Raw genomic sequence first — 14,649 nt, 5'->3', positions numbered from 1 at the left:
CGCCTAATATCTTTTGGTTCATTCTTGCATCGGCCTTTTGTGACTTAATTAGTTTTTATATTTTAATTACAGACTCGAAATATTACAAATTAGGTTACGAGGGAGTTAATAAATGGCCCCATTTTTATAGGTAGAGTAGATATTTAAAAAAAATCAAAAATAAATTTTTGGTAAACTTTTAGAGTTTTATTTTTATTTTTTTAATTTAAAAATATAAAATATTAATGACAATTAAAGTTATGATTCGTTAAAAAAGATAAAAAAAATAAGAAATGAAGAAAGATCCCGTCACTTTTTTAACGATGTAAATAAAAGAAAAAATAATTTTATTTCTTATTATAAAGAAGATGGAGAAAAGAAAAATATTTAAGTATTTTAAGAATGTAACAGTGATTTATAAGTAATTAGAGTTAAATTGTTGTAATTTTTAAATTATTTTAGCTATCTTTATAACTTCTTAAATAAAAAATGCTTAAATTTAGCATTATCATACAAAGGATAATGTCTTTTGCCTTTTTTATTATTAAAATAATATTATTTTTTAAAATATTGTCGCTGGCTTGTCGCCACCAAATCAAAACCTAGTCAAATCGAATTCCATTCACGCCGCCGCCGCCGCCACCTCCACCTGCCATCAGCCACAAGCCGCCACCAGCCCCCTTTTTCTGTCTTTATAGAGACATGCATACACATTGCAACGTCAGATTACTGGTATATCCATGTACATTGATAGAGGGAAGGAAAGGAAATTTCGCGGGAATGTGGTTTCTTTCTGGTAATGGTATAAGCATCCAGCTTGGATCGCGTTGTGCTTGCTGAGTTTTGTTTTTTAAAACTATGATGATTAGGTAGTGTGGTTAGGGCTTCTTCATAGCTCTCTCTGTTTTTTTTTTTTAAGGTAATTAGGTTTCAAACGCTTGGGATTAAAAAAATGGCGTTTCTTAAAGCATTTAAGGAACGGTGCCACGAGCCCAGACTGCGGGAACCCGACATTGTCACTGGTCTCCACCAAATAGGTTGCGTCGTGGAACGTCCCAAGTTGGGTCGATCAAATAAACTAATTAAGTAAAGATTTTCATTTCGAATTTATTAATTCAATGCTGTCATCGCTTCATCTTTGCTGGATGTGGGGTCTAGTCCACTCCAGGGAGGGTGTATATGCTTTTGCGTATAATTTTCAACTCATTTGATGTGGTTGATTGTTTGTTTTTTGCGTTTCTTGTTGATCTGTAATCAGGGATTTCAAGCTGCTTTCAGAAGCCCAGAACCCATAGCCCTTGATTTGGGGCGGTGATCAACCAATTTGAATTTGACTGCCCAACATTTTCTTGGCTTGTTGTTTTCAGTTTGGTTTGACGAAGGAGCATTGATGGATAAATATATATATATATATGTGCACACACAAATATATGTACACATTGTATCACATCTATCTTTTATTATCTTTATCCTATTAATATCTTCAAGGTTCAAGCTGTGTAACTATCTGCGGATTTATATTGAAACCCAGCCATGTGTTTGGTGGCATCCCTAGGAACCGTGCGTTTATATTAATTATATGTGCTAATGAGCTAATTCTTTGACTAGCTTCTTTCATACTTAATTTAATTGTTTTACCTAACTAATACGAGATTTCTCGGCTCATAATTTATCTGGTAGCTACTAAATGCCCATTCTGAATAGCTTCTTCTATACTTAAAAATAACCTTTCTTTAATCTGATATCATGAAAATCCTGGGCTCATAATTTTGTCTGGAAGTTATCATATGACCCATTCTTTAAGCTGAACAACAATTACTTAAAGGGTTTTCTGCTGTTAGTTTTTATCAAATCTGTCTACTCCTCCGATTTACTTTCAAACTCTGCTTATTTTCTTCTTCTCGAGATTGTCTTGTAATGGGAAAGTTTTATGCCAAGTATTAGGGTGGATCTGGTAGGATGCTTCATACTTCTTAGAGTTAGTTACTTACCGGTTTATTAACAATTATTTGTTTTTCAGTAGTATGCATATCCCACTATTTTCTATCGTATTCTTAGTTGTCTAATTCATGCAGTCAATCCTGATTTATTAATTATAGAGTATGTAAAATCGAGTGTGAAAGTAATGTTTTCATGATCACCTTTGCCTAGCTCAGCTACTTTTTTTTAGACAAATAGAATTTTTTTCTCTGTTTTCTGGTCTTCCATGGAGTATGCACGGGTCATTTTCACAGAAAATAGCTGTTTTTTTTTTTTTTTTTTTAAATTTATTGCTCATGAGGCCAATTGATGTACTTCTTTCAAGAGCATTGTAGGCCTCTCGCTATTTATATCTCTTCCTATGGTTGAAAAATTTGTGCTACACTGCTAGTAATTCCTGCACTTTGTGGTTCCTTCAAAGCCGTTTCTGATCTGAGGCTTACCATTTTTTTCAGTGAAGAGAATACCTCTTTTGGATCTTTGGGCAAACTTCATTTGCTGTCACCCCGATTTCTCAGGGCTGCTTTCTTGGCTGATTGCTGTTATAGATTTGGAGGTACAGCTGCTTCTTCCTTATCGGCAGTGATCTATTGCTCTGCATGGTTATTTTTTCTTTTACAGAATTGGTTACTAATTTAATCTTCTTCTCCGTTCATTTGCCTAATGCATTTCATGCTAGACACCTTAGATTTTCAGAGTAATTTTTGGGTAAAACTAACCAACAGGAGTTTGAGATCCGTGGGTTTGATTGACTGATGAAGAGATTTTAGAATTGATATTTCAAAATTCAGATTTTGGCATGGATTGCAAAGAAAAATCTAATCATGGCTTTCATTTAGCTTTTATATATATAACAGTGAAGACTTTTGTTTCATGATTTCTGGTAACATACCTTATTACACTGGTGTAGTGATCTCTTCTCCAAAAACAGTTTAAAGGAGCTCACTGGTTCATTTATGGTTGTTGACTCTACATATCTGCTGTTTATCTGCTTTATTAGTAGATTATTTTCTTATGCTGTCATGTAAACTTGATGATTTATTTGTGCCATTTCTTTGTCGGAATTTGCTTATGGACAGAATATTTTCACTGAAATCTCATCTAAACAGCAGTTCTAGATTTCTCATACACTAGAACACATCTTACAAGATTGTTACTATTTGATGATGTAAAATGTCACCAATAATAAAATGATTGACCTGAAACTACAGCGAGGTTTTCCATGTCTGAGGTTGCTCCTCAACTGATACTTGCTACCACAACTGGGAACTGCCTTGGGTCTGAGCTGGGAGGGCTTTCTGGTGCTTAACTAAGAGGAGAGAATAATGTAGGCTTTGGACTGCAAGAAAATAGATAGAAGATAAAGTATACCAGTAGAGAGAAGGGAAGATGAATATTGTAGGAAGTGGGAGACAATTGATCCCACAAATTATGGGATCTAATGGGGGACAAAGGATCCACAAATTATGAGATCTACAAATTATGGTTTGTGTTTTTCTTCTTTTTGGTTAGAATAATGAGAGGGTTAGTGATGTTGTGTATATAAGATGTATAGGTTGATTAGCTTTCAAGTGTGAGGATATCATTGTATTTCATGTTGTTTTGTTTGGTTATATGGTGTTAGAGCCACCCGCAGCCGCCGCCGATCTGCCACTACTCTAGCAGACGAGTCTACCACTGCCGTTAAGAGCTTGGAACGGAGAAGACAAAGGTTCTCCCGCTTCCATCGTCATCGGCAACCGTTAAGTGCGGCCGCCCCTCCCAGTCGCACCGTTGTGCCTGCCTTCTATCACAGGCCGTTTCGGCCATTGTTTGCTCCTACCACCATCGCCATCAACTTCGCCAACCTAGGATTGGCCAACCCCCGAAGTCTAGCCACCATTGCCGCCACCACGCATTACCATCAGATCTGACCAACTAGACTATTTGTTGCTTCGATCTCTCTCTTTGGTACTCCAATCACGACGCCGTCGTTACCGTTAGACTTGCCTCTCTCAGATCTTCTAGATCTTGATGGTTTCGTCACCATCTACCGTCGTCCGCCAACCTCGTTAGTGCTCTAGCGAGCCTTTGCCTCCGCTCACTACCCTTCCATCTCGATCCTCTTCTTCATTTTTCGTGGAAGCCTATCAGCCCGTCAGTCTCAAATCTAGTTTGCAACAACCCTCTGATTTTTGACCAACAGACCACCTCCACCAACTTGAATACCAACGACCACCATTATTGATAAAATGACCAAATTCACTTCATCCACTTGTGGAATCGACCAGTATCTCAACTGTCTCCAACCCCCAATTATCCTTAGTACACCTGGTCATTTTGAAAATCGCTTAATACAAATCACCTATCATAAATTAAATGGGAGCAATTTTAGAGAGTGGTATCAATCAATGTTGCTTGTGATCAAGGGAAGAGGAAAGATGGGATATTTAACAGGAGCAATGATAGCACCTCCATCAGATTATGTTGCCTATAGTGTATGGGAAGCAAAAAACTCAATTGTGATGGTATGGTTGATAAACTCGATGAAGCAAAAGATTGGGCGCTTGTATCTGTTCTACTAAACAACAAAAGAAGTGTGGGATGCAATGAAAGAGATGTTCTCAAACCTTGAGGATATATCTCAAAGTTTTGAAGTTCGCTCTAAAATTCGAAACACTCGATAAGATACATTTTCTATTATCGAGTACTTTAATACTCTCTCAAAACTATGGCAACAAATCGATTTGTTTCACAATGTTGAGTGGAAGTCCGGATGATGAGTCCTCCACAATAAGATGGTAGAAAAATAGCGAATATTTGATTTCTTACAAGGCCTGAATCAAGACCTTGATGATGTTCAAGGATGAATACTTGGCACAAGGCCTCTACCAAAACTAAAGGAGGTGTTTGTTGAAGTCCAACGTGAAGAAACAAGGAGTAAAGTGAAGACATCTCTAGTACAGACTTCATCCACCGAGATAGAAGTCCAGGGATCTGCTTTAGCAGCAAATTGAAATGAAAGATACAATCCAAAAGGAATTTCTGGAAAGAACAAACGATTGTGGTGTGAGCATTGTAAGAAGCCCAACCATTCCAAAGACATGTGCCGGGATATTCATGGCAAGCCCCCAGATTGGAAGCCAAAGGAGAAAGAATGCTTATGTGGTTGAGATAACAATTGGTGCAACCTCTCAACCATTCACTGCAAAGCAGATGGAAATTCTTCGCAAACTGATGACTTCCTCACCAATTACAGTTGCCTCCAAAATTGTCCCATCAATCTCTACTAGCTTTGCAGCGCTTACATCACATAAAGGTATTTTTTTCTTTATTGTCATGTAAAGACTCACATGATCCTTGGATAGTGGACACAGGTGCTTCTGACCATATGACAAGCTCCAATACAGGATTCAATAACTATCAACCGTATAAGGAAAATGTTGGTATTACTGTAGTAGATGAGTCCATGTGCACAACAACAGAGAGGAGAGATATGGAACTCAATGGGTTGAAATTGAATTCAGTTTTTTATATTCCTAGTCTGTAGTGCAATTTACTTCCAGTGAGTAAATTAATCAAAGATTTGAACTATTCAGTAACATTTTTCCCTTGTTGGATTTGGCATAAGAGAGGACTATTAGGAATGTTAAGGAGTGAAATGGTTTCTATTACTTGTCAGGTGTTAGTTCTCATTCAAGTCCAAAGTTACCTATTGTTTTTTCCTCGGTTTCTAATTCCAATGTTCTGTTGTGACATCATAGATTAGGTCACCCGAGTTTCTCTTATCTAAAGCATCCATACCCTCATTTGTTCATTAATAAAGATCCTTCATCATTTCGGTGTGATCATTGTACTCTTGCCGAACAAACCCAAGCATTTTATCTACCTCACACATACAAACCTACTACTCCATTTCATTTAATTCATAGTGATGTATGGGGACCATCACGAGTATTAAATTTAACTGGGGAACGATGGTTTGTTACCTTTATTGATGACCATACCCAGGTATGTTGGGTTTACTTGATGATTCCACAAGCTTGTTAAAAATGTTTTTCAATCATCTATCCATATTCTTCGAACGAATAATGGTAGAGAGTATTTCTCCCATGAACCAAATGAATATCTCCAAGAATGTGAGATACTTCATTAAAGTTCATGTGCGTATACTCCTCAACAAAATGGGGTGGTTGATAGAAAAAATCGTCACCTATTGGAAGTTGCTCGATTCATTATGTTTGCTAGTCATGTTCCACACTTTTTTGGGGGTGAAACAATTCTTCATTAGCATTCCTTATCAATCATGTTCCCTCCAAAGTCCTTCAATACCGAACACCCCTTAGTGCACTGTTATCTGTCTTTCATTCCTCTCGGGTTCATTATTCTCTTAAACCTCGCGTGTTTGGGTGTGTGGTATTTGTCCATAATGTTCAACCCAACCGGGGCAAGTTTTATCCTAAAGCTCTCAAATGTGTCTTTCTTGTTTACTCCTCCACACAAAAAGACTATAAGTGCTATCATCCTTCTACAAAACGATTCTTGATCTCGTGTGATGTTTCCTTTGTCGAAGATCAAACCTTCTACCCCCATGTTTCTCTCTAGGGGGAGAATAATATTGAAAGGAAACAAACATTGGGAACCCAATTTCTTTGAGCCCTTCCCTTTGATTGTTGTTATTTAGGACTGTCAATCAAAGATCAAACCCGAAGAGAATTCTACTCGAATTCTTGCACACTCACAGAATCTTAGAAACCAATTAAGAAAACAGACAAAACAAAAATGGAAATGAAAATATAGAAAGATAAAAACAAACCAACATAGAGACAGTAGTTATCCTGGTTTGGAATGCCTTTGGCAAACCCACATCCAGTAGTCAACACCCACACAGAGCAACCTTTTATTAGGATGAAAAAACGATCAGTACATCAAGCCTCTAAACCCTCATCTATATCCCCGAGTACATACGCACATTCTCCCAAGAATACACAAGACTAAACTCAGCCTTTCTCTTCTCAAGAATGAAAACCCAGCACTCGATCATAGATAATATTAGAAGCTCTCTTAGAATGAATCCCGATTGCCTCCCTTGCCCTCTTATTCATAGAAAGGGCGGACATCCCAATATAACTAATTATTGTTGGATATTACAATTAGGCCCTCTAATTTACTAAGTAATTACACTTTGTATTTTAGCCCTAATTGTTCTAAATTTTGAGCCGATAATTCTTCAACACTTTACTGATCTTCTACCGGATAAACTCTAGGCAAACTCAACATTGATCTCCTCATCTTTTCTTTCCCAATCCAATTTTGAGTCCAAAAACGGTGGTGATGTAGGTCAAGGGGGAGAATCTAACACTATAGACTCAAAACCAAGTTTGGTTTACTCTAGGAGACCACAAACTCTAGTGCAAACTCAAGAGTATGAAATGATGACAGATCCCATTACTACGAATAATCAAGAAAAGTATGTGAAAAATGAGCCATGCTGTGAGAAAAAAGAACCTATCAATAACATTGATCTTCCGATTGCCATAAGGAAGGGGGTAAGGTCTTGTATGAGAAATTCTAAGTATCCTATATCAAGTTATGTTGCATATACTAAGTTATTAGGAAATTTCAAAGCCTTTGTTGCAAAGATTGATGAGATTCATGTTTCTGGAAATGTTCATGAGGCACTTTAAGATCCAATGTGGAAGAAAACTGTGCTAGAAGAGATGAAGGCATTGAATGATAATGAAACTTGGGAGATGGTGAAGTTACCAGAAGGGAAGAAAACAGTTGGAAATAAATGGATCTTCTTAGTGAAGTATAAACTAGATGGGATTGTAGAACGATATAAGACAAGGCTAGTAGTAAAAGGTTTTACTCAAACATATGGGATTGATTATGAAGAAACCTTTGCACTAGTTGCTAAGCTTAACTCAATCAGAGTTCTTTTGACTATTGCTACTAATTTAGATTGGAGACTACACCAACTTGACATTAAGAATGTTTTTCTCAATGGCACATTAGAGAAGGAGGTATACATGAGAGTTTCTCCTAGATTTGAAGAAAATGGAGATCCAAACAAGGTATGTAAGCTAAAAAAGGCCCTTTATGATTTGAAACAATCACTCAAGCTTGGTTTACACTGTTCAACATTGTTATGAAAGATCTTGGATTCAACCAAGGTCAAGCTGATCACACTTTGTTCGTGAAGAAGAATAAATCAAGAAAACTAGCAATACTCATTGTATATGTTGATGATATGGTAATCACAGGTGGTGATGAAATGGAGATTGGAAATCTCAAAAAGAGACTTCAAACTAAATTCATGGTAAAAGATTTTGGGGAACTTACATACTTTCTCAGAATGGAGGTTGCAAGAAGTCACAAAGGGATCTTCATTTCACAAAGAAAATACACACTTGACTTACTTAAGCAGACATGAAAACTTGGGTGTAAACCTTTTAGTACGTAATTGGAACATAATTGGAAACACAAGGTTTCAGATAGTGATCCTCTAGTGAATAAAGAAAGTTATCAGCATTTGGTAGGAAAGCTCGTCTACCTTTCACTCACAAGACTAGATATTACCTTTTAGTATGAGCGTGGTAAGCTAGTTCATGCTTGCCCCCACAAAAAGGCACATGGAGGCAGCAAACCAGATTCTGGGGTATTTAAAGGGAAGTCCTGGCAAAGGCTAGAGTTAAGGATGTTGGTTTTTCAGATGCAGACTAGGCAAAAGCTGTTGATGATAGCAAGTCAACAACTGGGTATTGCACAAAAGTGTGGGGTAATCTAGTGATGTGGAGAAGCAAAAAACAATCTGTGTTGCTCGAAACAATGAAGAAGCAGAGTATAGAACCATAGTTCAAGGAACATGTGAACTCATTGGAATACAGAGATTGATGGAAGATTTAAACATGCCAGTAACAAGGTCTATGAAGTTGTTTAGTCATAGTAAATCAGCTATCAATGTAGTCCATAATCCAGTTCAACATGATCGGATGAAACATGTGAGCATTGACAAAAACTTCATCAAGACTGAGATTAAGAATGGGACTATTGCCTTGTCCTACATTCCTATCAAGTCTCAAAAAGCTGATGTTCTAACAAAATTTCATCAAAAATCAAGTTTCGATATCTGTGTTAGCAAGTTGGGAATGACTGACATCTATTCTTCAGCTTGAGGGGGAGTGTAGGAAGTCAGAGAAATGATCCCACAAATTATGGGATCTAATGGGGGACAAAAGATCCACAAATTATGGGTTGTGTTTTTCTTCTTTTTGGTTTGAATAATGAGAGGGTTAGTGATGTTGTTGTGTATTTAAGATGTATACGTTGATTAGGTTTTAAGTGTGAAGATATCATTGTATTCCATATTGTTTTGTTTGGTTATAAATATATATATATATATATTAATCTGTTACCAGCCATGACTTGTATGATGGCGTTGGTAAAATTTTGATATGAGTCTGTACTCCATGGCTTCTGCACAATTGTCTCAATATGATAAGTGCTGGCTGACTTATCATGTGGGGTTAAGTCCTTGTTAGAGGTGGAGATTGTTGGGTGGTGATGGTGGTCCTTCCCTTGTTTTTCAGGGCTGCCTCATGGGCAACTTTATCTGTTTCCTTGGCTAGTGCCACCTAGGCAAGGATTGGCACAACTGTAACTAATATGAGTTGTACACGAGCACAACTGTAACTAATATCTGCTTCCAGAAAGTACTGTGCTATTGGCAAATTCTACAAGAAGGGGTATATTTGGTTTCTTTATGTGTGTTGATTAATGGCAATTTAATGGAAGACCGTCATCTGTTTGGACATCCTAATTTCTATATTTACTAGGTTTTATGGTAGAGTGAAGGCCTTGTTTATTTCTAATAGTACTTACCTGCGCTGTATGGTTCTTTTGAGTGTCATCCTTCTAAGAAGGTATTACCTTGCATTCCCTGTTAGTCGAGGGTATGGGCAAGTTAAGGACACAAGTGGTCTCTCTCAAAATCGGACAATTAGTATGTACTTTTCCAACTGAAATCACTCTCTCTATTCGCAAGAAATGTGAAAGTATGTACTGGAATCCAGGCTGGTACTTGTCAAATCAAGGAAGCCAGTGCATCACTAAACTCCATTAGACTTGTTGACAGGCAGGTTAAAATTTATCTCCATATGTAACTTCTGACAGTCATAATTTTGATTCAATGACATACAATATGGACTTACAACAAAAAGTTTTTTTTCTCTATTTATGTGTAGGTGCATTAGCATTTTCATGATGTTTCATAACTGAACTGTTTATGGTTGTTGGTAGCCAGGTATAGTTGATTTGTCATGGAAAGCAGTGAACATCTGGGTTTCTCAAAGCACGATTCTCCTGAGTTACTTCCACCACTCATCAAATTTATCTCTGCAAATGAAGTTGCTGGCTTTGACAATGTCAGAGAGGATAAACATTTAGATAATCAGTATCAGAAAAATGGTTCCCGCTCTTCCAATCCCCCGGCCACAGTAAGTATAATTATTAACAATTTGAGGGGTCTTGACAAGCCTAGGTTACACGTAGATAAGAGCATTCTACATATTTTATGTGTGGTGTTTGTAATGACTTTAGGTTGCATAGCATGATAGTAATCATTAATCAAGCTACCGGAGCTTGCTCTGTGGTGCTTTGTCACGAGTCAGGATTGAGATAGCTCATGATATGTCGTGGTCTTTAGCATTTATGCATTTTCATTTGGTTTAGGGTTGATTTGCTGAACTAGCATGTTGCTATGAGCAATTAGATACTAAAAAACTGCATACACACACACACAAAGGTAAAACATATACGAGATATTCAATTGTTTATTCTGCTGCTAGTGGTACGTTCAACTAATAGTAGGTATAGATTTTTGTTACTTTTTGTTACTGTAAGAGGAAAACTGAAACATATATATATATATATATACACACACATATATAGGTAAAACACATACGACATATTCAATTGTTTATTGTGCTGCTAATCGTACTTTCAACTAAAAGTGGGTATAGATTTTTGTCACTGATCAGAGGAAAACTATATCCTGACATAATATGCAATATGTTCTTGATCCATCACCCCAGGTAACCGATATAGCTGCCCAAAACCAGAGTAGTAATTCGTGGTCACAGATAATGCATTCTGTTTCTATCAGCATGCCCTCTTCCCCTATGGAAGTTCAATTACAGGGCTCTAGAAAAGTATTCTTCAAAGATTGCAACGGAACCACTCTCGCCAATGATATTCCAAATGCTTCTCCTCCATCCACTGATGCTGGGACTAAACAGGCAAAATTCCATTCTCAACCAATTCCATCAGGTCTTGCATTTGATAATGCAGTTGCAACTGGAAAATTTCCCATCCATGCTGAGCCTCCACCAAAGAATCCAAGGATTGACAGGTTGAGGGATAGGCAGTTTGATTCTTTCAAAACATGGTCTGGCAAGCTTGAGAGGCAGTTGTCAAATTTACGTGGAAAGCCACGGGAAACTGAGCCAGAGGAAAACACTCCAAATTTAGAGGTGGAGACATTACCTGTGGATCGATTCTTCGAGGCCCTGGAAGGACCAGAGTTGGATACCCTCAGGGTATGTGTTTCCTAGCCTGTTTCTGTTCATTGCACAATTTGTTATTGATATTGAATTTTGACAAAGAAATATTGCTGTATTCGAAAATAACCATTAGTTTTCTTGTTATAGGCTTCAGAGGAAATATTGCTTCCAGAGGACAAGCAATGGCCATTTCTTCTTCGCTATCCTATTTCTTCTTTTGGTATTTGCCTCGGGATTAGCAGCCAAGCCATTATGTGGAAGACCTTGGCAATTTCTGATTCTACAAAATTCCTCCACGTAAACCTGGATGTAAATCTCACCCTATGGTGCATCTCTGTTGCTCTTGTTGCCACGGTTTCTTTCGTCTACTTGCTCAAACTGATACTGTACTTTGAAGCAGTTCGTCGTGAATACTATCACCCTGTCCGCGTCAACTTCTTCTTTGCCCCATGGATTGCCTTGTTGTTCTTAGCTCTTGGAGTTCCACCATCAGTTGCTGGACAGCTACATAAATCTCTCTGGTACATTCTTATGACACCAATTTTCTGTCTAGAGATTAAGATTTATGGACAGTGGATGTCAGGAGGACAAAGGAGGCTTTCGAAGGTGGCCAATCCTTCGAACCATCTCTCTATTGTTGGGAACTTTGTGGGGGCTCTACTGGGTGCATCAATGGGTCTAAAAGAAGGTCCAATATTCTTCTTTGCTGTTGGATTGGCTCATTACATAGTCTTATTTGTGACGCTGTACCAGAGACTCCCAACAAACGAAACCCTCCCGAAGGAACTCCATCCAGTTTTCTTTCTGTTTGTTGCAGCACCCAGTGTTGCTTCTATGGCTTGGGCAAAGATTCAGGGCTCCTTTGGTTATGGATCGCGAATTGCTTACTTTATTGCCTTGTTCCTATATCTCTCACTGGTTAGTATGCTGTATCTGAATCACACAAACATCATTCTCATCGTCTCTCACTCTACAGCGTAAAATCTACCAAGCCTTTATCCTATTGTGTGGGATTAACTACATGAACTTTAGCTTACCTCGCCTTCACTCTCTTCTAAGAATATTAGGCGCCCATTGATGGATTACCCTTTCCATATAGTTGTCTCCTTTCATTTCTTTTCTTCATAAGATCCATTTTGAATGTGTTGTTGGCTAACTAATATGCATCTCTCCTTTCTCTCTGTATTTCTACAGGCTGTTCGAGTTAATTTCTTTCGAGGTTTCAGGTAGAGAGCATCACCCGTATCTTTGGCTACTACTCATCCTTATCCCTATTCTCATCTAATTTTCTGAGTTTCACTTATTCTGATGTGCAGATTCTCATTGGCATGGTGGGCTTACACTTTCCCCATGACCGGGGCTGCCATTGCAACCATCAAGTATGCCAACGAGGTCCCGAACGTATTAACCAAAACGCTATCCATCGCGCTCTCTGTCATCGCCACGCTCACCGTGACATCGCTTCTCGTGGCAACCGTTCTCCATGCCTTCGTGCTACGAGACCTCTTCCCCAATGACATTTCCATTGCCATCAGCGACAGGAAGCCGAAAACCACCCGGAAATGGTTCCACAGGAGAGCCGGCAGCTCAGAGAATGATATCGAAAACTACCTTAAATTTTCTGACACGGAGAGCAGGATATAGAGGCTGCTGTCGAACCAGCAGCAGATGTCAAGGAAAATCACTCTCCCGGCGGTTTGGAATTGGTACCTTAGGATTGTTACCATCGTTCTAAAATTTTACCCAGAAAGAAGAAAAAAAAAAGGAAAAAGAAAAGGCAAGGGAGGAATGGGATTTCAATTCCAGTGATCTTGATGAATGTATAGATAGAGAAAAATGAAGGCTTTATCTTGTTAGCAGGTGTTTGAACACTCTTTTGAGTTGTAAGTCTTGAGCATATATCATAAATAATATGATTTTGGAACAAGATTTTGGTGTTTTTAATCGTTCAACTTCAAATTTCTAATCATCAGAATGTATTTAGTTGGCATCGGTTAGATACAAAATGCAACAAGATATATATATTAATTCTTCATTCTATTATATGAGTTTATTAAAAAATATTTCATTATTTTAGTTCATCAATTATTTTTTTTATAATTTTATATTTTATAATACCTTTATAATTCATTAATGATAAGGCTTGAGAGATATAGATGGGATAAGGATTTCAATCTTGTTTTACAAATATGATTCAATTATTTTTTATACTCTATCATGGGGCACTTTAATTTAGATAAATAATAATATTATTATTATAAAATATTTTATTTTTCATAAAAGTCGAGAGATATAGATAGGATAATTCTGATTATTGTGATTGACATATCTAAGAATGAAGAAAATCTTTCGAGACGAGGGATTTCAACTTTTAGTCCAAAAAAAAAATCTCTCTCAAAGATAAATATAAAAGTTTAACATCATAATTACATATAGTACACAATTCTTTTTCTTAAAACCATTTAGGAAAATACAGTAATTTCCTAATATCCTAATAAAAACATACTGCAATTCTTCGTTCCTTTTGAAGTCTTACAGGAGGAACCATTCACCACTTTACGATCATCCTCCTCCAGGCACCAATTCCATTCCCTCCATTGTTCCGAACCATTAATTGTCTTTAGAAAACGCGTCTTAGCATCTTACATTCAAACATCTTGTCCATGAATGGAACCATACATGTGCTGGCCGTGCATATGGTTACTGGTTAGACAAGTAGACTAGTGCCGGTTCAAACTTGGTAAAAATCAATGCCAAAAATCTCAAAACTCTTTTAACAACTCATCTGATTCCGACCCTGTCCTGTCCAGCAGAACACTGAACCTGTTCTCATTGCAACGCAAGTTCTGGAACAAGGAGTTGGTTTGGGTTGTCTTATGCAGCATTTTTCAACGACCCTCCTCCTCCTCAACCTCAACCTCAACCTCAGTCCCTCCGACATACGGCAGCCAACATGGTCTTTGTCCACCGCTTTGTTTGTTTCAATGACTCTCGAGTCTCTACATCTCTTTCATTCTCCATATATATCTATATGTATATAGCTCCCTCTCTCTCTCGTACTGATAATGTTTTCTATTAGTTTACAAGAAAATGTAAGGCCCAGCACTGATTATTTAACTTACATGGCTTTGGTTAATGACACCACCAC

General features: G+C 37.6%; 2 protein-coding genes across 2 annotated transcripts in view; both read left to right on the top strand.

Moving 5' to 3' along the window:
• The window catches only part of LOC127797461 (S-type anion channel SLAH3-like), a 28,737-nt gene extending 15,284 nt beyond the window's left edge, over positions 1 to 13,453 (top strand). The window contains exon 7 of the transcript XR_008022231.1: positions 13,362 to 13,453. The gene's annotated coding sequence lies outside the window, so the exon portion shown is untranslated. The remainder of the gene's footprint in view (positions 1 to 13,361) is intronic.
• Positions 1 to 13,453, top strand: part of LOC127797455 (S-type anion channel SLAH2-like) — a 28,667-nt gene extending 15,214 nt beyond the window's left edge. Inside the window, 6 exon segments of the mRNA XM_052330375.1 lie at positions 10,244 to 10,436; positions 11,034 to 11,537; positions 11,649 to 12,419; positions 12,696 to 12,727; positions 12,818 to 13,134; positions 13,137 to 13,453. Coding sequence (XP_052186335.1) covers positions 10,260 to 10,436; positions 11,034 to 11,537; positions 11,649 to 12,419; positions 12,696 to 12,727; positions 12,818 to 13,134; positions 13,137 to 13,216 — 1,881 coding nt within the window. The 5' untranslated portion in view covers positions 10,244 to 10,259 and the 3' untranslated portion in view covers positions 13,217 to 13,453.
• Positions 13,454 to 14,649: the final 1,196 nt, after the last annotated feature.

The sequence above is a fragment of the Diospyros lotus genome, chromosome 1, assembly GCF_014633365.1.
Source record: "Diospyros lotus cultivar Yz01 chromosome 1, ASM1463336v1, whole genome shotgun sequence".
Classification (NCBI taxonomy): domain Eukaryota; kingdom Viridiplantae; phylum Streptophyta; class Magnoliopsida; order Ericales; family Ebenaceae; genus Diospyros; species Diospyros lotus.
The sequence above is the reverse complement of the archived record's forward strand: the minus strand, read 5'-3'. Positions and strand labels throughout refer to the sequence as shown.